The sequence below is a fragment of the Tursiops truncatus genome, chromosome 10 (genome assembly GCF_011762595.2).
Source record: "Tursiops truncatus isolate mTurTru1 chromosome 10, mTurTru1.mat.Y, whole genome shotgun sequence".
NCBI lineage: Eukaryota > Metazoa > Chordata > Mammalia > Artiodactyla > Delphinidae > Tursiops > Tursiops truncatus.
Genome location: NC_047043.1, coordinates 102,542,956 through 102,565,592, shown reverse-complemented (window position 1 = coordinate 102,565,592; position 22,637 = coordinate 102,542,956). Strand labels below are relative to the sequence as shown.

Sequence of the window (22,637 nt, the reverse complement as noted above, 5' to 3'; positions counted from 1 at the left end):
CATGGAATATCTTTCCATTTGTTAGCTTTGTAAAACTTTCTTTCAACAATGTTTTGCAGTTTTCAAGGTAAAAGTTTTAAACTCCTTTTGTGAAATGTGTTCTTAAGTATTTTATGCTTTTTGATATTATTGCAGGTACCACTGTTTTCTTAATTTTTGGATTGTTCATTGCTAGTGTATAGAAATAAAACTTAACTTTTTTGTGTCAATTTTGTATCCTACAACCTTGCTGTACTTGTTGATTAGCTGTAATAGTTGTGTGTGTGTGTGTGTGTGTGTGTGTATGTGTCCTTTAGGATTTTCTATGTACAAGATCATGCCATCTCTAAATGGAGGTAGTTTTACTTCTTCCTTCCAACCTGCATGCTTTATATTCCCTACTGAAGTCGTCTGACCTTGGACTTTATAAGAATATTTTTATTACTAATTCAGTCTCGTTATAGGTCTTTTAGTTAAAAAGAATTTTTTTTTCTTGAGTTAGTTTGGGCGTTGCTAGGAATTTGTCCATTTCATCTAGGTTTTCTAATTTGTTGGCATACAGTCGTTCATAGTATTCCCTCATAATTATTTTCAAATTTATAAGTTTGGAAGTAATGTCCCCTCTTAAGTATTTGAGTCTTTTCTCTTTTTTTCTTGGTCAGCTAAAGGTTTGTCAATTTTTTCAATCTTTCCAGAGACCCAACCTTTGTATTTGTTGGTTTTCCCTATTGTTTTTCTATTCTTTGTTCCACTTATTATCACTCTAATCTTTATTACTTCCTACTTCCTACTGTTTTTTCAGCGGGATGGTGGTGATTCTGCTCTTCTTCATTATTTTTCTTAAGGTGAAAGATTATTTATTTGAGCTCTTCTTTTTTAACATTGGTACTTACAGATATAAATTTCCCTCTAAACACTGTCTTCCCAGCATTCCATAAGTTTTGGTATGTTGTATTTTTATTTCTCTCAAATAATTTTCTGATTTCTTTTGTGTGTTCTTCTTTGACCCATCAGTTATTTGAGCATGTTTTTCAATTTGCACATATTTGTAATTTCCCAAATTTTCTTCTGTTATTTGTTTGTAATTTCATTCCATTGTGGTTGGAGAACATACTTCGTATGATTTCAGTCCTTTTAAATTTGAGACTTGTTTTCTCCCAGATGTGTGGTCCATTCTGGAGAATGTTGCATGTGTACTTGATAATAATATATATTTTGCTGTTGCTGGGTTGGAGTGCTTTGTTTTCTGTGTCTCTTACGGTTCTTTCTGTTCCTTTATTCTCCATTACTGCCTTCTTTCGTACTAGATCTCATGTATTTTCTAGTGTGCCCTAACCTTTATCATTGTATTTCTATATATGAGATATTTATAAGATATATATATATAATATAGTTATTTTTAACTCAGTAGCAACTTAATTTACTAGTATATACAAACTTTGTTCGTATATAGCTCTATGCCCACCCTTTTGTGGCCTTACTGTCATACAAGTTGCGTCCTTCTACATTGTGTGCCCATCAACACTGATTTATAACTACTGCATTATGCAATTGTCTTTAAATCAGATACAAGAAAAGAGTTACTAACAAAAAAATAACGCTTACACTATTTTGTAAAATATGCCTATTAGTTCCCCTTGCTAATGCTCTTTATTTCTTCATGTGGACAAACAGCTGTCTGGGTCCTTTCATTTTAGCCTCAAAGTCTCCCTTTGGTATTTCCCCTAGGGCAGATGTGCTAGTGACAAATTCTCTCTTTTCGTTTATCAGGAAATCAATTTCACCTTCATTTTTGAAGGATAATTTTGCTGCCCATAGAACCCTTCCAGCGCTTTCAACATGTTACGGCTTCTTGATTTCTTCTGGCTCCATGATGTCTGATGAGAAAGAGCCGTTAATCTTACTGAGGATGCCTGTACATGATGGGTCATGCTTTCCTTCTTTAGACATGGCTCCTTAAGTTCTTTGAACATATTTTATTTATTTATTTATTATTTATTTTAAAAAGACACATTTATTCAGCGTCATGATCAGACTATTACACTTAGCAATCAACAGCATGGGTTCAAAAAAAAAAATCTACATTAAAACCCTTTGTTGGAATGCTTTACACTTTCCACAGAACAGAAACTAAAATAACCTGTTATACAGTTAGTCACTAATACAGTCCTCGAGTTTTTTTGCCCATACACATGAGTATTGTCTAAAACACATCTTCTTTGTAGCAGCGAGGCCCTGCCACCACTGTGCTTGGCTGAGCTCACAGATCTGTTGTAACCTGGAGCTTCCCTGTCACTTCTCTGGCTCTCCTCTCCTGCTAAGCTTTGTTTCCTGGCAGTAATCAAAACCTTCTGCCACTGCCATAGCTCCTGCTGCTGCTGGAACCACCACAGCCACCTTGGTTTCGGGGTTTGGCAAACTATTGGCCTCCACCACCCTAGGGGCCAGAACTTCTGCCTCCAAAGTTTCCTCCTTTCATGGGTCCAAAATTTTAAGATTGATTGTTGTAACTGCCAAAATCATTGTAGCTTCCACCACCTCCAAAATTGCTTCCATCATTACCAAATCCATTATAGACATGCCCACTGCCACCATATCCCCTGCCACCACGGCTGCCACCAAAGCCACCTCGGCCACTGAAGTCTCCTCCGCGACCAAAGTTGTCATTCCCACCAAAACCACCTCCACGACCACCACCAAAGTTTCCAGAACCACTTCCACTTCTTTGGCTGGATGAGGCACTAGCCATCTCTTGCTTAGATAGGGCTTTCCTTACTTCACAGTTGTGGCCATTCACAGTGTGGTATTTCTGAATGACAATCTTGCCTACAGAGTCATGGTCATCAAAGGTTACGAAAGCAAAGCCTCTCTTTTTGCCATTGCCTTCATCAGTCATGATTTCAATCACTTCAATTTTCCCATACTGTTCAAAATAATCCCTTAGGTGATGTTCGTCAGTGTCTTCTTTAATGCCACCAACAAAAATCTTCGTCACAGTTAAGTGGGCACCAGGTCTTTGAGAATCTTCTCTTGAGACGGCCCTCTTTGGTTCCACAACTCTTCCATCCACCTCGTGTGGCCTTGCCTTCATGGCCGCACCCACATCCTCCACAGTGGCGTATGTGAGAAACCCGAAGCCTCTGGAGCGCTTGGTGTTTGGATCCCTCATTACCACACAGTCTGTGAGCGCCCCCCGCTGCTCACAGTGGCTCCTCAGACTCTCATCGGTTATTTCAAAGCTGAAACCTCCGATGAAGAGCTTCCGCAGCTGTTAGGGCTCTTTGGGTGACTCTGACTTAGACATGACGGCAGGGGAGGGGGGAGGAGATGTCAACGATGCCTACTCGGCGACGTCAACGATGCCTACTCGGCGGCGTCCACGAGCAGAAAGGCTGAACGTATTTTAAATAGCTGATTTAAAGCTTTTGTCTAGTTAGTCTGGACATTTAAAATAAAATAATGTGGCACCTCTGGAAATCAGATTCTCCCCTCTTCTTCTCAGGGTCGTTTGTTATTGCTGCTTACTGTAGGTGTTGTTTGTCTCATGACTTGTCCGAACTAATTCTTTAGTCTGTGTTCTCTATTGTATGTGGCACTGAAGGCTCTGCTTAGTGATTGATGGAGAATTCCTTGAACGCCATGCCTGGTGCTGACGGGTCTCCCAGTCCTTGCCAAAGGGGCCCTGTGTGCATGTCAGGGCATCCCTTCAGCCCTCACTCAGGCAGTTGGTAGCCCTACCTTAGCCTTCACTTCCTGCTTGTACTGAGCCTCCAGATGAGTCAGAGGTGAGAGCTTGGGTCTCCTCGGGTATTTCCTGAGCATGTGCACAGCCCAGTGCCAGTGGCCTTCTAGTGTCCTGCGATTGTATGGGACCTTTTCAAAACCCAAGCAGGCGTCTCATTCCACAGCTTTTCCTTTTAGGCTTTTTGGCTAGTGTGTTGTTAACCCCAACTATTATCTACTGCCTCAGGCAGCCAGAAAGGGAAAAGGCTTTTTATACGAAGCAAACCACAAGTCAGGTGAAATACAGAGTCTGCAGCTGGCGTCTTCTGGTGAGCTACCTGATGTCCAATAGTGACAGTTCTTTGGGAACGAGGCTTTGAGAAAGCTCTGGCCCATTCTCATCTTTCCAGGCAGTTGGTGTTTAAGGCTGCTGCAGAGCTGGAGAGCAGGAGGTGGGACTAAGGCAAGTTCAAACATTACAGACGTCGTGGGCATCATTCTGTGGCTGTTTATGCTGAGATTCAGCATTTTTTCCTGAAGAAATATGTTGCTGCAAGCCTTTGATTCATATCCATAGTTCTGAAAAAGAAGATTCTGACAGTTTTAGTTTTCTTGTTGCTTTTATGGAGGAAAGAATTTTCAGAAGTCCTAATACCTCCAGTTTTGCTGACATCATATATATTTAATGTTCACTTCTGTATGTACTCTCTCCCCAAACGTGTGTATTAAATTAAAAACTGTTGTAAATCCGGGTTGCAGGAGGCCATGTGGAGCAGGCTCCAAGGGAAGGGCTGTGGATTAGACAGAATGATGCAGCCTCTGCTGGACAGAAGGGTGTGAAAACCTACAGGCTGTCAGCCCCATGGGGGTCAGGAACTCTGCCCTACAACCCCTGTTGCTTTATGTCTCCCAGATTAAGGCTGCCAGGGGCTCAGCTGTACTCAGATGGACGGGACGGAGACCCGACAGCGGAGGCCAGAGGAGCTGGGCCTGCTGCACGGCCTCAGCACAGGAAGACTCCCTGAAGCCTCGGAAGATGGACTGCTGAGTGTCCCTGAGAGCCAAAGGGTGGCCCCTAAACCCCTGGGGCCTGAGCTCAGCAGGGAGACCACCTTGTCCATTGGCCTCCAGGTGACAGTGCCCTTCCTGTTTGCAGGCCTGGGACTGTCTGGGGCAGGCATCCTTTTGAACTATTTCCAGGTAAGAGGGGACTAAATGGGGATGGTGGGGGTGGGGTACTGTCTAGTGTCAGCCTAGGGAGTAGGCAGGTACACATTGTGTCCAGCTTGGGGACAAGGGGCAGGACCTTCTCAAATACCATTTTTCTAAAATTTGGGCAAGATTCTTTTAGTTACTGACGTCAGAGACTAACTTTAACCCAGGTTAAGCTTTAAGAGACAATTATTAGCTCATATAATTGAAATATCTGAGGGGCTGGATTTCAGGCCTGGCACGATCCAGGTACTTAAATGGTATCAGGTTATTGGCTCTTTATCTGTCAGCTCCGTTTCATTTTCACGCAAGATTCTGTACTTAGAGGGGAGGGTGGCCCTTGGCAGTCAATCCTTTGTAAGTGTGCTCTTAAAAAAAAAAAAAAAAAAAAAGCTTTCCGCGTCCCTCACTGTGGGCGTCGGGACAGAGCGGTGCAGTCTGCTCAGAGGGTTCTAGGCCGGCTGCTTCATCACGGACCCCACCGCCGCCAACCCCACTCCTCATTGAAGAGGAGACGGAGGGCCAGAACAGCGCCATTGCCGCCCACGTGTGCAGGTCCTGCATTTGTTTCGACTGCAAGAGGCAGAGTGACCCCAACTTCAGGAACAGGCTGCGAGAACAAAGAAAGAAACAGAAGCTTGCCAAGGAGAGAGCTGCACTTTCCAAGCTACCTGACCTTAAAGATGCTGAAGCCATTCAGAAATTCTTCCTCAAAGAAATACAGCTTAGTAAAGAGTTACTAGCTCAAGGTGAATATGAGAAGGGTGTGGACCATCTGACAAACGCAATTGCTGTGTGTGGACATCCACAGCGGTTACTGCAAGTGTTGCAGCAAACTCTTCCACCACCAGTGTTCCAGAGGCTTCTGACTAAGCTCCCAACAACTAGAGAATTGTTAAGTGCTCAGAGCTTGGCCGAAGATGATGTGGAATGAGAAACAAATGTCAGCATAATCATCTCAATTAAAAAATATTTTTAAAATCTTTTTAAAAAAAAAGAAGAGGAGAGAGACTTCTTGGTCAATACCCACATCAGTCTCCAAAAATTGACCCTGCTGTCGAGTGTCCACTCCTGTTCCAGTTAGTGCTTCCTGAGGGGTGACATTCTCTGCCCGGCAGCTTGACTTCTCTTGTCGTCCCTATGAGGGGAGGCAGGCCCCTTGATTTACACCCTAACAGAGCCCCATAGCGTGAGGAACTGGGAGTAACCCATCAGACAACAAAGCTACCAGTGTACCATCCCTTTCTTTTTTTTTTTTTTGCGGTACGCGGGCCTCTCACTGTTGTGGCCTCTCCCGTTGCGGAGCACAGGCTCCGGACGCGCAGGCTCAGCGGCCATGGCTCATGGGCCCAGCTGCTCCGCGGCATGTGGGATCTTCCCGGACCAGGGCACGAACCCGTGTCCCCTGCATCAGCAGGCGGACTCTCAACCACTGCGCCACTAGGGAAGCCCACCCTCCCTTTCTTGTTCTTTGAGTATCAAAAGCCCCATTCCTTCATCAGCATGATCGGCAGAAGTCCTCCCTGGAAGAGCATGGTACCTGAGAATACTTGAAGCCATTAGTGGCCAGGTCGTCGCTGTTGGTTGGCAAGGAGCTGAGAACACAGACTGTCTGGAATGGTGAGCCGGGAGGAGCAGCAGCCTCTGCCCCTCTTGCTGTGGGCACTCCGTGCCCAGGGAACTTAGGCCTGCCCCTCACTGATTTGGAACCAGTCAGGGTTTGAGTCCCAGTCTGCCACTCAGCTGTAAGGCTGGTGCTTTAAAATTTTTAAGACCAGCACTTAAAAATCAAGAGATGTCACATAAAAATTCAAGTTCCTGTTTTCCCTTGAAAATCTGGCAACTCTTCCAACATTGGACCCACATTCCCTCACAGCCACAGTTAGTGGTCACTGCCGTCTCGGTGTCCACGGTCCCCACCGTCCCTCGGTCTGCACCCACTTCACTCCACTACCTGCCTGCCCCTGCCCTGCCACCTGGGGTCCTCAGTGACCCTTCCAGCCCATGCAGTTCAGTTCCTCGTAGCGTCACAGCACTGGTGACAGCCAGCTGCCCTTCCAGGTTCCTCCCAGACCTGCTCAGACCCCAGCATGGCTATGTGTCACGCCAGAGTCCCTGCCCTGGTGTGACCCAGCCCCAGGCCCCCGTTTGGTCTCTGTGATCCCCAGACGCCTCAGCCCTCTCCTTCCTCCAGTGACCTGGTGCCCTGCAGCCCCATATCCTCCTTTACCCGGTGGTGAGTCACACCGCTGCAGCCTCCAGAGCACCTGGCTTCCGCGTGCCAGAAGTTCACATGCCGCAGACCTCCGCCAAGAATTCCCTCTTCCACCTGAAGGCCGCCAGCCTCCTCGCCACCCTCCTGACTGTCTCCCTGAAGTCTGTTCTCTGTGCCGCGATTTTCAAAAAGCCTGTTTCATTGTGTGTTCGGTATAACACCACTGAGCATGTATCCCCTGCACACGCACATGTGCTCACTGCTACATACGGACACGCGTGTGTAGGTCACGTACATGTGCGCATTTATACACACATTGATACACATACATACTTGTTTGTAAATATACAGACATGTGAGTCCCCTGCACACGCTGGTTTATAGGTTGCGCTTCGAGCGGCGGGTAACAGAACACCGTGTGGCTTGGAGCCCAGACTCCAGAGCAGAACCAGCTGGGTTTGCGTCTGACCTTTGTCACTGGCACAGGCTGCCCTGTGTTCCTGGTTTTCTCCTCTTAAACCAGAGATGAGGGAGAACTGCCCAGGTCGGGCTCCTGGGAGGGCTGTGACATGCGGTGCCGGGGCCTTGGACTTGGGCCTCGCCCACGAGGGTTTGTGGCCGAGTTTGTGGCCGACGTTCTTATTCTCGTCGATACTCCATCACAGGTAGTTCTGTGCTGATGTTTAAGAACTTACACAAAAGCTGCAACTCAGATAAGAATTAGAGATACCTGTTCTAGTGTTTCTTTCCCATGCCTGGGGGCAGGGCCCGGCCAAGCAGCCCCACGATGCAGCTCTCCCCAAGTTTTAAATCTCTGTGCACTTGCCTACTGCCTCTGGGATAAAACCCAACCTCCTAAAATGCATCTGAACATCCTGAGCTCACCTGGCTGTATCAGGATGGTTGCAGCCACAGGTACCAGAAAACCCAACTTACAGTGGGGTAAGTAGGAAGAAAATATGTCATCTCCCAAAACGAGGTTTCCAGGATAGGGCGATTCTGGGGTTGGAAAGTGGTGTCACCACCAGCCAACGATGTTTCCGAGGACCCGGCATCTTCCCAAATCCTGCTAGTCAGCCTCCACAGGTCAGCTTTGTCCTAGAGGCGTGTCGTGTCCAGAGGGAGAAAAGCAGACCGTGTTCTGGTTCCTCCTTAAGTGCAAGGAAACTTACCTGGGGACTAACTCCCCAGCCTCTCCCCGGCCAGATGGGAGGCACATCCCACGTGAAAGCCACATGTAGGCAGAGGGAATGGAACAGCGTGATCAGCTGGCTTAAGTCATGGTCCGAGGGGTGGGTTCTGCTGCTCCGCGGCCTCACCTGGGCCTCCTCGTCCCCCTCCTGTGTCCCTCGGAGCCTTTCCTGGGACGCTGCCCCCAACATCACTTCCTGGGGCGTTGCCTCTACCTCCTCGGTTGAATGAGACTCCATGAGCCCAGAGGCTGCACTTTTTTTTTAATACATTTGTTTTTCTGGAAAAGTAAAGCATTCACGTGCCCGCAAGGTCAGCATGTGCACAGGGACAGGACGTGCTCCTTGCCTGTCCCCAGGCTCTCGCTTCTCCAGGGCAGCCAGGACCTGCACCTTCTCGTCTGCCTCTGCATTCCTCGCACCCTTTTACGCATGTGATGGCACATACAAACTGTTGTGTGTTTTGCTTTTTTCACTTTACAGTGTATCTCAGAGGCTATTCTTTGTAAATATGTTAAGAGCTTCCTTTTTTAAAAAAGATTTATTTCTTTCTTTTTATTTTATTTACTTTTGGCTGTGTTGGGTCTTAGTTGCAGCACACGGGCTTCTGCCTAGTTGTGGCGTGCGGGTTTTCTCTAGTTGTGGCACGCGGGCTCCAGAGGGCGTGGGCTCTCTAGTTGAGGCTCACAAGCTCTGCGGCATGTGGGTTCTTAGTTCCCTGACCAGGGATGGAACCTGCGTCCCCTGCAATGGAAAGTGGATTCTGGACCACCAGGGAAGTACCAAGAGCTTCCTTTTTTTTTAAATGGTCGTTCAGTATCCCATCAGGCAGACACACCAGAGATTATTCACCTTTTTTCCTCTGATGTTTAAGTTTCACAACTATGTTAGTTTGCTCGGGCTCCTGTAACATAGTACCACAGATGGGGTGCTTTAAACAACAGACATTTATTCTCCTTTCCAGGAGGCTGGATGTCTGAGATCCAGGCATCAGCAGGGCCTCTCTCCTTGGCGTGTAGACGGCCGTCTCCTCACGTGGTCGTTCCTCTGTCTGTCTGAGTCTCCTCTGACTATTAAGGGCCTATTGGATATGGGCCACCCCCCCCCCCACTTCCAGCTTCCTGTCTCCAAATACAGTCCCATTCTGAGATGCTGGGGATTGGGGAGGGGCACACAAGTCAGCCCTTAACAACTTAGAGCAGCACTGCTGACAGTGCCACGTTCTTTACACGTCTGGGTGAAGGAGTGGGATGGATTGCTGCAGGTAGAGCTGCTGTCAAAGGGCATAGGCGTCCGTAACCATGATAGATGTGGGGCTGCTCCCACCTCCCTTAACGGTGTTATCTTCAGCCTCTGTGATCTTTCACCACCTGGCAGTGGATCATACACTGTATGCTGTGGTCTCTGCTCCAGGGAGTTAGCTGTTCCGGGGCTCAGAGCTTAAGCAGCCTCTGTGCCCCATGGCTGCTGTGGGACAGCAGTCAGCAGAGCTGGGTTTCCGCTTCAGGTGTCGTGATGCTGCAGCCGAGGGGTCAGCGTGCTGAGGCCTTCATCCCTTCCCCTTGGGCATGTCCAGCATGGCAGCTTCATCCAGGTGTGGGGTCGGAGAAGGAGACCATCTGCTAGCAAGGTGGGTCCCAGGAGCAGCATCTTTGCTGGCTACTGGACGCGTCAAGTCCCTGAGGTCAGCTCACCCTGGGGGTCGTGATTCAGAGGCCGGGATCCCCGGAGGCTGTCACTGGGACCGCCAGCGGTGTTCACTGTAGTGGGATTTGCATTTCTCATCAGGAGTGAGTGAGGTTGAGTATCTTTGGATATGTCCTTTGTCCGTATTTCTGAGGAGTGGTTTTTGTTTTTGTGTTGATACTTCGGGGCTCTTTACATTTTAAGGAAATTGGCCTTTCCATTGTGATACGGATTGTAAATATGCTTCCCATGTATCTTTTGACGTTGGTTTTGGTGGTTTTTTGCTGCGCGTGTACTTTTTTCTGTAGTTAGATTAACACACTGTCTTTCGAGGCTCCGAGCCTGCGTCCTCCTCAGCGACAGCGGCTGCGCCTCATGCAGCTGCCCTGCCCGCCAGGCCCCTGCAGGCCACACAGGCCACAGGTCAGAGGGCGCCTCTCAGGCAGGAGGAAGCCCCACTGTGTCGTGCGTCTGCGCTCTGCATTGCGCGCAGTGAGAGTTCAGGCTGGCCGTCCGCGGACACTGAGCTGGTCTGCAGAGGGGTCAGAAGCCCCGGGCCCCGAGTGTGGGTGGGCGTAAGGGGAGGGAGGATGGATCCTGCAGGGGTTACGCCTTAGCAAAGATGCAGGGTGGCTTGAGAGGCTGGGAGGGCAAGCGGGCGGCTAGAGGGCAGAGGCGAGGGGTGAGAGCTGAGGGAAGAAGCTGAGGCTGGACTGGGTGACACATGGGTGAGGTCAGCCTGTCCATCACCTCCTGCCCCAGGGTCGGGGGGCAGCTGAGCACACAGCACTGGCCGTGTTGAGCACTCACGTGCGCTCACAGCCAGGGAGGGCCTTCAGGGCAGCGCTGGGTGCAGGGTGAGCCGGCTGGGGGGGGCGCCCAAGCCTGCTGCCCGCTGCCCCCTGGATATGAAGGGCTGCTTACCCTCAGGCACGGAGTGGAGACCACTCGGGGCCTCTGCTCCCCCCATGCCACAGCCACGCACGGCCTTGCACCCCATTGACCCTGGACGCCCTGATACCAGCCTAGACCTGGTGTTGACCGGGACCTCCAGGGAGTGGGCTCTTGACGGGACGCAGAACTTACAGGGACCCCTTGGTGGCCAGTAGAGGCGATTGAGGGGCCGGTGTGGGTGTGCCTCCCCCCGAGGCGAGTCCATGTTCGCGGGTACCTGCGGCAGTGCTGACGCCAGGGGCTCCTCTTGCTGCCTTGGAACTGAACCGGAGCTGCAGGAGGGCCGCTCGGCCCAGCGCCGGCCTCGGGCGAGGGGGATTGGGGGGTGGCTGTCCCCCTGAGAAGTGGAAGGACGAGGGTCCCGGCAGGCCTGTGGCCTTAGTGCAGGCAGACACATCTGTCGCCCTGTGTGTTTGGAGTGTCCGGAAGGCGGGGTTCCCAGAGTTCCCTCCCTAAACGAGACGGCCCTTAGGCCGTGGCCCAGGCGTCTAAAAGGCACAGAGCCGGGCGGCCGGTGCTGAGGCGCTGCCTGGAGGTGAGGCACCTGTGCTGACCGCTGGGTGGCTCGGGTCCTGCACCAGGGACATCTGGTCAGGACGGGAGGGTGGTGACCTCCACCGAGCACCGCCGTGACACCCACGAAGTGCACAGACCCCACTGGGCCCACCCAGTTGATCTCGGGGGCTCCCAGGAGCCCAGGTTTGGGGGTCACCCCCTCTGGTCTGTGGCATCTGACTCAGGACAGGGAGGCCGCCCTCTGTGGGTGGAATGTGCCAGAGGCCCAGGGTTGGCTCCCCGCCCCGTATTGAGGCTGCCCTCCTTGGTCGCTGTGCCTCCCAAGGCCCACGGGCAGCCGGGCTGCGAGGGTCCCAGCAGGTCTGCGAGGGCCCCCTTCCCAGGAGAGCAGGGTGTGTAGCTGCGTCGTGGCTCAGCTGGTGGATGGCGCAGTCCGGGGGAAGTTTCTGGCGTCAGCTTAAAGCTCTCAGTGGTCCAGGGACCCCGGAGGCTCTTGAGGGTTCTCTTCAGTGGAGGTGTGTCTGGGGCCCGATGGGGGTGCCTGCCGGCTCTAATGGAGCCTCTTGTTGGAGGGGCCCCTTCAAGGCAGGCTGCTCGGCAAGTGTGGCCTAAATGGGCAGGAGTAAACTTTGCACGTGAAGACGGTCACCTCCAGAATCCACAAAGCCCGCACAGGTGCTGGGCTGTGTTCGCACGTCAGGATGAGCTGCTCCCGGTGAGCAGAGGGTCTTAGGGGTCTGAGCAAGGGGAGGCTCGCTCTGCGAGGGCGGTGGCAGCCCATCCTCTTTGGGGGGGCTCCTCTGTGAGTGTTCGGGTGTCTCAGGGAAGGTGTCCCATGAGTCTGTAGAGGGGCGGCCATCGTGTAGCACCAGCCCCGCGGAAGGTGCAGCAAAGGCCCGACCTGCAGAGAGCCTGCGGCTGCAGGTCCGCCTGGGAGAAGCGAAGGTCAACACGCCGAGGGAGCTGAAGTGGGTGCTGAGCGGAGCGTGCTAGCCAGATCCGCAGGGCACAGCGTTCACCGGCTGCTGCCTGGGTGCGGTCAGTGTCCCGACAAGACTAGATGTTGGGTGTGGGGCCCACAGCACGGGACCCCAGCTTTACGGCTGCGGTCACCACTGCGAGGCAGTTTGTCTCTGCCAGGTTTAAGAACGGAGCTGGGTGGTCAAGTGGAGAGCAGCGGGTACCCCCTTCACTCAGTAGGCCTCATGAGACCAGGTTCAACCCCGAGGGCCAGTTTCAACGTGGTGGCCTGCGTTGGGCCGCAGTAACAATTTTAACCGGGGAGGGGGGTGCCACGGGGTCCCCCTACGTCAGCCAATTTGTAAGTCAGGCTGGCAGCAGGGGTGCCTGATTCGGTCCGTTCACAGTCGTTCCGGCCTCGGGGAGGTGGTGACCCCGGGGCGGCTTGCGCACAAGCCAGCCAGCGGGGCTCCGTCCCTGGCGGCCTTCACCGTGTCGGGAGCTGTTCAGTCAGCAGAAAGTGGCTGGTCAGGCTGCCGGGCGTGCGCGGTCAGGGGCGGGCCATCCTGTTTGTGACGCCAGCTGCAGTGACGGCCTTCTCTTAAGGGACCTGCATCTGGACAGGTGAGCTCAGAGTTCATCAGCCCCACACACCAGGCCCGGGGGAGGATGTGCCTCCCACGTGGGGCCCTCAGGGCTGCGCTCAGGAGTGCCAGCTGCCAGAGGCTGTGCTGGCGGGCGTTGTAGGAACATGTACCGGTTCCCGTGGGGCTGTGACTGACTTGTTTGCGTTCCGCGGGCTCCTCGGAGGTCGGGGCGGCGGCAGTGGGGCTACCCCAGACCCTGCTGGCTTTACGAGGTGTCCAGGCAGCACATCATAGGAATAATGTGGGCCCTACACGGCTCAACTCGTGGAAGGCTGATGGGTCTCTTTCTGTCTGCTTCTACAGTGCTGCTTGTTTGTCCACACAGCACACACAGCGCTGTGCCGGACACCGCGGTGGACGGGGTGCCGGGCCTGCTCTTGGCCGTCACAGCCGAGCAGGGAGCGACAGGGGCATGAGTCGGGGTTAGGCAGCGGCAAGGGCTACGGGGAAACGAAGGGGCAGCGCTGGGTGACGGCTGGAGCAGCCTTGAGGGGGATGCCGGGAAGGCGTCCCTGAGGAGGGGGCTCTGGGCTGAGGCCTGTGTGGCGAGGGGGCTGGCCGGCCGGGGCGGGGGCACTCGGTCCCACATGGTCACCGGCAGGTGCGTTCTGCCGGCCGAGTTGGAAGCAAAAATGAAGACGACCTTTCCTGTTGCTGAGAACGTAACTGCCTTGACCTTTGGGACCTCAACAGGATGGGGGGATTCAGGCCTTTAAGAGTGACCGTTTCACTCAGAACCAGCCCAGGCTCAAGGTGACCCGTGAGAGGGCGGGAGGCCGTTGGGAAGGTGTGCTCCTGGGAAAAAACCTGTTCCCACCCAGGACCCCGAGACGGACCTGAGGCCCGGCCGTGCGCCCGCCCTCCGTGGCCCTTCCTAACTGTCCCGCAAGTTGAGGGGTTGGGGAGGTTCTGATGCCGCAGCTCTCGGTGCGCTTCTGGAGCGCCTGGTGGTTCTGAGCAGCGTGAGATGAGACCCCTTTGGTGGGGCGGCGGGAGGAGGTCACCCAGAGCCCTCTGGCACCTGACCCAGATTCCTCCCGAGGCCCAGCACAGCCCCTGAATGCAGCTCGGGCCCTTGGAGACTTTCCACTGTGCTGCTGAGCTCCTGTGAAAGTCACATTCCCGATCTCCTCGACTGTGAGCCAGTGAGCTGTGTTGACATATTCTCTTCTCAGCTTGCATATGGGAAAGTACTCTTCCACACGTGATGGCATCTTTTATTTGTTTTTGGTGACAGTTTATTTTTTGATGGTTATAAAAGCAAATAATCACAATAGATATATAGAAAGTTATGAAATAAAGGTCACTTAGGATCCCACCACCTAAAAGTACCCACTTTTAGCATTTTGGTATATAACCTACTAAATTGTTCACTGCTTGTGTGTGTGTGTGTGTACTTATTTCTCATTATTTTTTAAACAAAAATGAAAAACGGGGGCTTCCCTGGTGGCGCAGCGGTTGAGAGTCCTCCTGCCGATGCAGGGGACACGGGTTCGTGCCCCGGTCCGGGAGGATCCCATGTGCCGCGGAGCGGCTGGGCCCGTGAGCCATGGCCTCTGAGCCTGCGCGTCCGGAGCCTGTGCTCCACAATGGGAGAGGCCACAACAGTGAGAGGCCCGCGTACCGCAAAAAAAAAAAAAAAATGAGAAACATTTTTGTAATGCTTTATAACCTGCTTAATTAGGGATCTTTCCCATATGTAATCATGCAAGTGGTTGTCTATTTCCACATCTTCTGTCCTGATGAGAGTGGTTCAGGGACCCACTGTGTATGATTTTATGTTGTATTATGACATTCGATCGCATTTAAAACTATAAAGAGATCACAGGAGGTGCTGAAGCCAGGAGAAGGAAATCGCTAGTTGGGGGGCCTGTCCAGATGTGGGCCTGGGGACTGGGGCAGCCAGTGTCCAGAGTGGGCCCGCTGAGAGGGGTCTGTCTTAAACGAGCTAGCAGCCTTAGACGCGTCAACTTCTGCCACACTTTCCTTAGAAATGTGCTGTTTCTCTTAGCCTCCTGCTGGTTCAGACTCCTGTGTGAACAAACGGACCCTCATCTCAGAGGCGGGCAGCAGCGGGGGCAGTGGGCACTGGAGTCGGGGATCGAGGTCCTGGCCCCGCCTGTGAGCCTGACTCGGGGGTGGTCATGGGCAAACCCTCGCGGGGCCGTCAGCTTCTCATTTGCAAAACCGGGACCTTTGCTTCCTGGTGCGTGGCTCGGGGGTGCCTTGAGAGTCTGGTGATGGACGGAATGTGACGTGTGCGCACGTGAAAGGGCACGGGTGGTCAGCTGTGGCCTGAAAGCTCAGGGAGAGTCTGGGCTGCGCAGGGAGCTTAGGAGTTGCTGCATTATCTGAGAAGGTCCCCTTTGCTCCTGCTGTGCAGCAAACCGCGCCTGACTCTGTGGCTGGTGGGAAGCCGGTTGTCAGTTTGATCTCAGATCTTTCGTTTGGACGCCACTCAGCGAGCAGCTGGTGGGACACACAGTCCAGGACCATCCCCTCCTGTGACAGGACGGCTGCTGCTGGCTGCCCACGGGGCCGCAGCCAGAACACACCCGAGCTTCTCCTCTGCGGGGTGGCGGGGTCCCGAGCGCCAGCATCTCCGGAGGTGGGCAGTGGAAGCCGTCAGGACCCCAGGATCGGGGCCCAGAACTGGACAGGGGCAGCGTCTCCTGCGCTCACACACAAGGGGCCGACAGACCCCAGCCCTCGCTGGGAAGTGGGGCTCCTTCTGTCTGGCTCCTGGGAGGGGCTTCATGAGAAAGTGAAGGGGACGAGGAAGGATGCAGTGAAACATTGAGGGCGCGAGGGAAACGGCCGTCAGGGTCTGGCTGGAGTTGGCGAGGAGAGAATCGGGCTTGGCCAGCTCAGTGGGATCTAGGGTGGTGAGGGCTGGACTCCAGGCTGAGGGCTGGGCTTGAGCGTGGGGTGGACTTTCCGAAGGAGGGGAACCGGCTGAGGTGCACAGCAGGCGTGAGTGAGCATCCAGCCCGCAGCTTTGGGCTCCTGCTGGCTCTGGCCTTGACCCTGCTCAGCCCGCCCTCAGGCCTGGACACTGTCCCCGGCACCTGTGGGATGCACAGTGGACACACTCATTTATTTCACGTAGAGACCCCCTTCTCCTCGGGGTCGGGACGGCAGCTCAAGGCTGGTCTAACCTCTGTCGGCACGAGCCTGGGCCCCTAAGAAGCACCTTACAAGTCTCTGTCCTTTGAGAGACAGCAGGGCTGCATTCCTTCTGTGAACACAGCCTCTTCCTGTGGCCGTGAGCCCCTCAACACCTAGGTCGAGTGGCCGCAGGGCACGGCTTCTTTCTTGGGGGCCTGCAGGCCTCTCGACCTTGAGGGGTGACAGTCCTCAGGGGCTCAGACCTGGCCCGAGGAGCAGGTGCTTCAGGCTGAGATGTCCCCAGGCCCCGTGCGGCCTCACCAAGGCCGGGCCTCACGTGGCTCCGGCTCTCTGGTCCAGCCCGAGTCAGCGTGGGCCGGACAGCTGGACGCTGTCAAGGTCGCTCCAGGGGACAGGGAGCCTCCTCGTGGGAGGCCAGCCGAGGGAGGTCCCACCGGACACGGCAGCCACTCTCGTAGGAGAACCTGATCTTCGGGGAGTGGACAGCAGGAGTGGCGGAGCCCTGAGCGAGGCTGAGTCACCCGGCCTTTGTTCCTCACCGTTGGCTCTGGCCCTCGGCTGAGGGGCAGTGGAGACCGTCCACAGCACGGGGCACCTGGCAGCTCTGCCCGGGTGGACTCCTTAGGAAACGCATCCTGGTGTGGGCGGAGGCCGGTGTTGGGGGCGCCCAGGCTTGGACATCCAGGGAATGCGTCACCGGCCTGACCATGGTGGTCACCCAGCTGGACCTGGAGCTCTGCTTTCAGGGCACAAAGCTGCGAGGCTTCCGCTGTGAGTTCACCCGCTGCCCCCGCGGCGTCCTCCCCGAGACCACCTTCACCATCGTGGGCCAGGTTGTGGTGCCCGTTCTGCTGTCTGGCCTCGGCATGGTGATGGCTGGCCTGCTGATGAACACCGTCCAAGTGCGTATGGCGAGGCGGGGGGCAGCATGGGCCCCGGGGTGGGGGACCAGGCATCACACACAGGACAGGCCCCTGGGTCGGGCAGGGGATGGGGCTCGGGGGGTTCGCAGGAGTGTCCTCCTGGAACCTCAGTGTCTGAGAGTCACAGAGGCTTCTGACAACCCTCCACCGTCAGCCTGCATGAGACTCCTCAGCCTAGGAGCTCTAACTGTTCTCCTTCCAGCAAACGCAGACCCATTAGGCAGGGCCTGGGGGGCCTTGAGTCCTGCTCCTACGGTCTCTCCCCACCCGAGGGGCTCAGGCATCCTGCCTCAGCCTCTCCACCTGCAAGCCGGGCAACGTTGTGAGGTTGGTGTGCTGGCCCGAGCGAGGGTGCCGGGCACCGCTTCTCCAGCCCCAGAATTTCCGGAGGGGGGTCTCAGTGGGAGGACGGGGTCCTGAGCGCGGCGGGGGTCCAGGCGCACAAGGGGATGCAGATGCGGGGGTCTCTATCAGGAGAGGTGTTTGCTGGGAGACCCAGGGGGTCTGTTTATGCCCTGGGTCAGCTCTGGGAGCCGTGTTTGGGTCACTTACGGAGTTAGTGTGTTCTCGATCCGCTGGGGCCTGTATGTGAGCATGCGGGGGGAGGGGCGGTCACCTCTCACATCCCGCCGTGCCCCTGCCTGTGAGCTGGAGGGGGCGGCCGACACCTACCCGGGTACCCGGCTCTGAACGAGGTTCTTGGGGCGGCGTCTGGCCACCCTGCCCAGTGGACAGGGTACTTCTTCACGTGCTGCCAGCTTGAGACCCGGATTCCTGTCTGCTGCTTCCCCTGGAGTTGCCCCAGGGTCTGTCACCCTCCCTGGGCCTTGCGGACACTGGGAGAGTCCACCCTGAATCTCCCTCCTTGACCTTCCCCAGCACCTTGCGTGGAGCATGGCCTCGTGTCCCCGACCTGCCCGCCTATGACCCTTTCTATGGGGCCTCGGGGCCGAGAACAGGCGGCCGAGAGTTCAACAGAGTCCAGGAGGTTTGGTGGGGCCCTGGGGGAGAGGGGGTCATGCCTGACCATCAGCGGAGGTGCCCCGGGGCCGGGTCTGGAGGGTGTCCAGCTGGTGAGTGCAGCGCCCTTCCTGACCGCGTGCGGGTTCCGTCTGGGAGGTGGGCCCAGAGCAGATGTGGGCAGGCTGTCTGCAGGTTTGGCCTTGAGCCGTCAGCTTCGGGAGGGCCAGCGACTGGGAGGATGGGACAGCTCTGTACGTCACAGCCCTTTCCTCATCCCCACTTTGCAGACAGGGTGCGTGAGGGTCAAGGGCCCTCTGTTTACTGGCTTCCGGTGCTCACCACCTCGCTGCTCACCCCTCCCGGCAGTGCAGGGAGCAGCCTTGAGGCTCCCAGAGGGAAGCCCACATGGCAGGGGGCTCCTGGCTCCAGCGGTACCCAGGCTGGTGCCTGACCAGAGCCATTCACACCGGGCCTCGGGGCGTCCGAGCCCGCAGTGAGGTGGACCACCTGGCCCGACAGCCGCGCCTCGTGGACGGTCCCGGTGCGGCTCTGTGCCTGGCTGGGTGCAGGTTTCACCTACGCTCTTTGGGGCCGGGAGTCTCTGATTCTGGGCCTGGGGATTGAGGCCCAGTAAGTGGCCAGAGTATCGGTTTCGTGTCTTCAAAAACTTTTTTTTCAGTTACACAAGTAAGTGTAAGTATTTCTTTTTATGAAACAAGCATCGCAGCGAGGTTAAGCCCTCTTTGACCGCTGCCTCAGTCGCCGTAGCTCCCTTACTATCGAGTCGTGGTGTCATTCCACACCTTTTTGGGGTTTACATGCACACGTGGGCACCAGGGACCGTGAAAGCACATGTGATTACTCTTCCCGGATCAGGACTGAACCAGACAGGCTGGCTGCTCGAAGCAGCCGAGTGCCAAGCGCCGGGCAGGTGGACAGAGCCACTTGTCACCCAGTTCCTCCTCTGTTGAGCGAATTTGGTTGAATCCTGAGCGGAAGCTGACCTTCCTGGCTGGCGTGTCTGGTGGCCGTTGGGCCCCCTGCAGACAACGGGCAGGAGGCGGAGGCAGCAAGGGAGGAAGGGCAGGTCGGAGACTCTGCAGACGCTTTGCTGGGCCTCAGAGGTGGCGTTTCCTGGGTGTGTGAGCAACAGTGAACGTCCCAGCGAGGGGGCCCTTGTGCACAGACCACGGAGGGGGCGAGCGTGTGGGCGGGGGGCGGCCGCCGAGGGTGAAGCGTTGTTCGCTTTGTCCTCGTTCTTTGTTCTAAAACAAACAGCACGTTTTGCTTCACTGGTGTCCAGCACAGGCGTGGAGAAAATCGCACAGCCAGTGAGCACTCAGTTTGGTGAGCCATCTCGGGATAAAGGGGTGCGTTAACCTGCCAGATGGAGGGCTCGCAGCCCCGCCCACTCCTCATGCCCCGATCTGCACTGCCTTTGTGTTTGTGGAACATGAGGACCTGTGTGCCCAGAACTGGAATTAGTGAAGGGTCGTAAGGGGTGGAGTGACATGTCCTCCCTGGCTGCTGGGGTCTGAGATGACCCAGAGGTGCTGCTCAAGGCTGCAGGGGAGAGCTGGGGACTGTAGGAGTGATTGAGAGACCCCCCCCAAGTGCAAGAGCCAGCGCACGGGTCCCATGCAGCAGGGTCAGCGTGGAGCCTTGAGCGGGGGACCTGTGGGGCGTCCAGGGCTGTCCGCGGCCGGGGGCAGGCGTGAGCTGGGTTGTGGAGCCAGCCGCCGTCAGGGTGCTCTGGGAGTGGGTGACCAAAATCCCGACCCATTCAGGGTCTCCCTGAAGAGGTCTGCAGGTCAGGCAGTTCCAGCCCTGTTCATCCCTTGGACTTGTTGTCCCTGGGGCCCTGGCCTTCTGTTCTCCTGGCACCGTCCACCTTTGCTGGCTTTGTCTCTGAGTAGCCCCTCATGGTCGTCAGACCTGATGTGTCTAAAGCCCCTTCCCAACCCTCCTCGGCCGTGCCTGTGGCCCAGCCCAGGCGACCCCTTGCAGGAGGACAGGACCGCTCGCAGGCTCACCTCCTGCCGCCCCTGTGTGGGGTGGGGAGGGGCCTGGGCCTTGGAAGGGAGAGGACTTGGAGAGAAGGGAGAACCGAAGCAGGAGGGGGAGTCAGGGTTAGAGGGCAGGGGGTCACAACCTTGCTGTACTGCTGGCGGAATCAGATCCGAGTGGATGGGATGAGTCCAGGGAAGTGTGGGTGGGAGCATGTGCCAGGGCCTCAGGTTCCTTGCGGGCAGCCTGACCTCCCCCGGCCTGGCTCCGTATATCCTGGAACAGGGACTTTCTCGGCCGCAGACACGGGATCTTGGCAACGGCTGACCCTGGGTTTTTCTTTGAAAGCGTAACAGTCATGGGTGAGTCGGTCCCACAGATTCAAGGTTACTGTGGGTGCTGAGATATCTGTGCCCATGTTGAAGAAGCAGAGATGGTTATTAGACCTTTGCAGCCTTTCTGTCTGGAGAAAGAAAATAAGTCCCTTACATTTTTGTGTTTTGTGTTTTGTTTTTTTTTGGCTGTGTTGGGTCCTTGTTGCTGTGCGCGGGGTTTCTCTAGTTGCAGCGAGCAGGGGCTACTCTAAGTTGTGGTGCGTAGGCTTCTCATTGCAGTGGCTTCTCTTGTTGCAGAGCGTGCGGGCTCAGTAGTTGTGGCTCGTGGGCTCTAGAGCGCAGGCTCAGTAGTTGTGGCTCGCGGGCTCTAGAGCGCAGGCTCAGTAGTTGTGGCGCACGGGCTTAGCTGCTCCGCGGCATGTGGGATCTTCCCAGGCCAGGGCTCAAACCCATGTCCCCTGCATTAGCAGGCGGATTCTTAACCACTGCGCCACCAGAGATGCCTCCAGTCCCTTACGTTTGAAAAATGTAAAAGATCGGGAGGGAGATGAGGAGCCCTCAGCGGAGGCCAAGATGGGACAATCAGAGGTCAGCACAGGACAGGACGAGGCCCCGTCAGCCATGTGGAGACATGGGTGTGCCCATCACGTAGCGGGAGAGGGGTTCCTACGGGGAGTCACCCCGCACACATCGGTCTCAGGTGCGGCGGCCAAGTTCAGTGGTGCCGGGGAAGAAGGGGGCAGAGAGAAGGGGGTTTACTTGGGGGGTGGGTACTCGGTCTTGTGTGTTCGTGGGAGGAGGGTGAGAGCGCCAGCCCCTGGGAGGGGGCTTCCCAGGTGGGAGGGGCCTCTGCTGGACAGGACGCAGCACCCCCCTGGCTGGTGACACATTCCTTCTGCACTTTTCGGAGAGGAAGGCTTGTAACTCCGCCAGAGCTGGGACTGGGTTCTCAACTTCCCAGCTTTGTAGAAAAGGTAAAGGAGAGGGAACCGTAACTGTGAGTCTGCGAAACCTCCCAGATCTCAGGACACAAAGGGGTCTTCAGAGGGCCTGGCCTGCCCCTTTGCTTCCAGGTCCTGTAAGATGCATTGTGGGGTGGCTCTTTTGATGACCTCTGGGCCCCTGGGGTAGGGGGACTCTTGTCTTGGGGACGGGGAACCAGACCCCACACCACCTGCCTCCCAGCTCACAGAGCAGCAGGGTTTCTAGGACCAGCTTCTGTGGAGGGTCACAGATAGCTCAGGCCCAGGGAGGCGAAAGCAGCCAGTCGGATCAGTTGGGGTGTGAAAAATCAGTTGGGGTAGGGGCAGTCTAACTGCACGTTAAACAGGTAGGACCAGTTTCCCTTCACAAAGAAACGTCTTCACGTTCTCTTGAAGCGTGCTTGTGCTTCCTGTTCCTTCTTTTTACATTTTTACTTATTTACAAGTGATAGAGACACATTCTGTCAGTTTTCACAAATCCAGGGCCCCCATGTGACCTTGGGCCCCACCCATCGGCCTTGGGGCCAGGGAGTCCCTGCCCAGCCCAGATCGTCCTGCCAGCTCGCCCGTGAGAAATCCCACAAGAAATCCCCAGCTTTGAAGTTGGGGGCTCATTCCTGTTTCTACAGACGTGCACGCAGGACAAAGCAGTTCCCCGTCCACGGGCACGGGCCCAGACCCAGTCTCCTGGCAGCCAGGGAAGGAAGGGGTTCCCTGGGCCACTGTTCACGGTTGATCATTACTCTGTTTAGTTTAAGGCCATTTAAGAAACTGGGTAGTTTTTTTCATTTTACAGGGAACGAGGACTTGTCAAAGTATCTCTCAAGCAGTTCCTGAGAGGCGCGGTACGTGTGCTTGGACTGACCCCCAGTTCTTTCCCCGCAGCACTGGCCCGTGTTCACGGAGGTGAAGGACCTGCTGACCTTGGTGCCGCCCCTGGTGGGCCTGAAGGGCAACCTGGAGATGACACTGGCCTCACGCCTCTCCACCGCGGTGAGTGGACGTCTGCACATCTGACCTCCAGATCTCCCCGTGGAGCTTGTGGGTGGGTGGGTTGGACTCTGAAAATCTGATGTCGTTGGGAGTTTTCCTGTTGTGTGGCTCTACCTGGTCACTCCTCCCAGCCATCATCCTGCCTTTCGGCCGGAGGCTGGGCAGCGGATGAGGCCCAGATGTCAGGGGCGCTGTGTCCTTGTGTCCCTTGTTCATGCTGGA

General features: G+C 55.3%; 1 protein-coding gene and 1 pseudogene across 5 annotated transcripts in view; one reads left to right on the top strand and one right to left on the bottom strand.

Moving 5' to 3' along the window:
- The window catches only part of SLC41A3 (solute carrier family 41 member 3), a 65,981-nt gene that overhangs the window by 5,712 nt on the left and 37,632 nt on the right, over positions 1-22,637 (top strand). For 4 of the 5 annotated variants that reach the window (XM_033865599.2, XM_033865597.2, XM_033865598.2 and 1 more), the window contains exons 2-3: positions 4,616-4,902; positions 22,308-22,415. In XM_033865599.2, the coding sequence (XP_033721490.1) occupies positions 4,648-4,902; positions 22,308-22,415 (363 nt within the window). In that variant the 5' untranslated portion in view covers positions 4,616-4,647. Of the gene's footprint in view, positions 1-4,615; positions 4,903-14,749; positions 17,114-22,307; positions 22,416-22,637 lie in introns of those variants that run through there. The other variant, XM_033865600.2, reaches the window with a different exon arrangement.
- LOC117313993 (heterogeneous nuclear ribonucleoprotein A1-like) lies at positions 1,988-3,402 on the bottom strand (annotated as a pseudogene).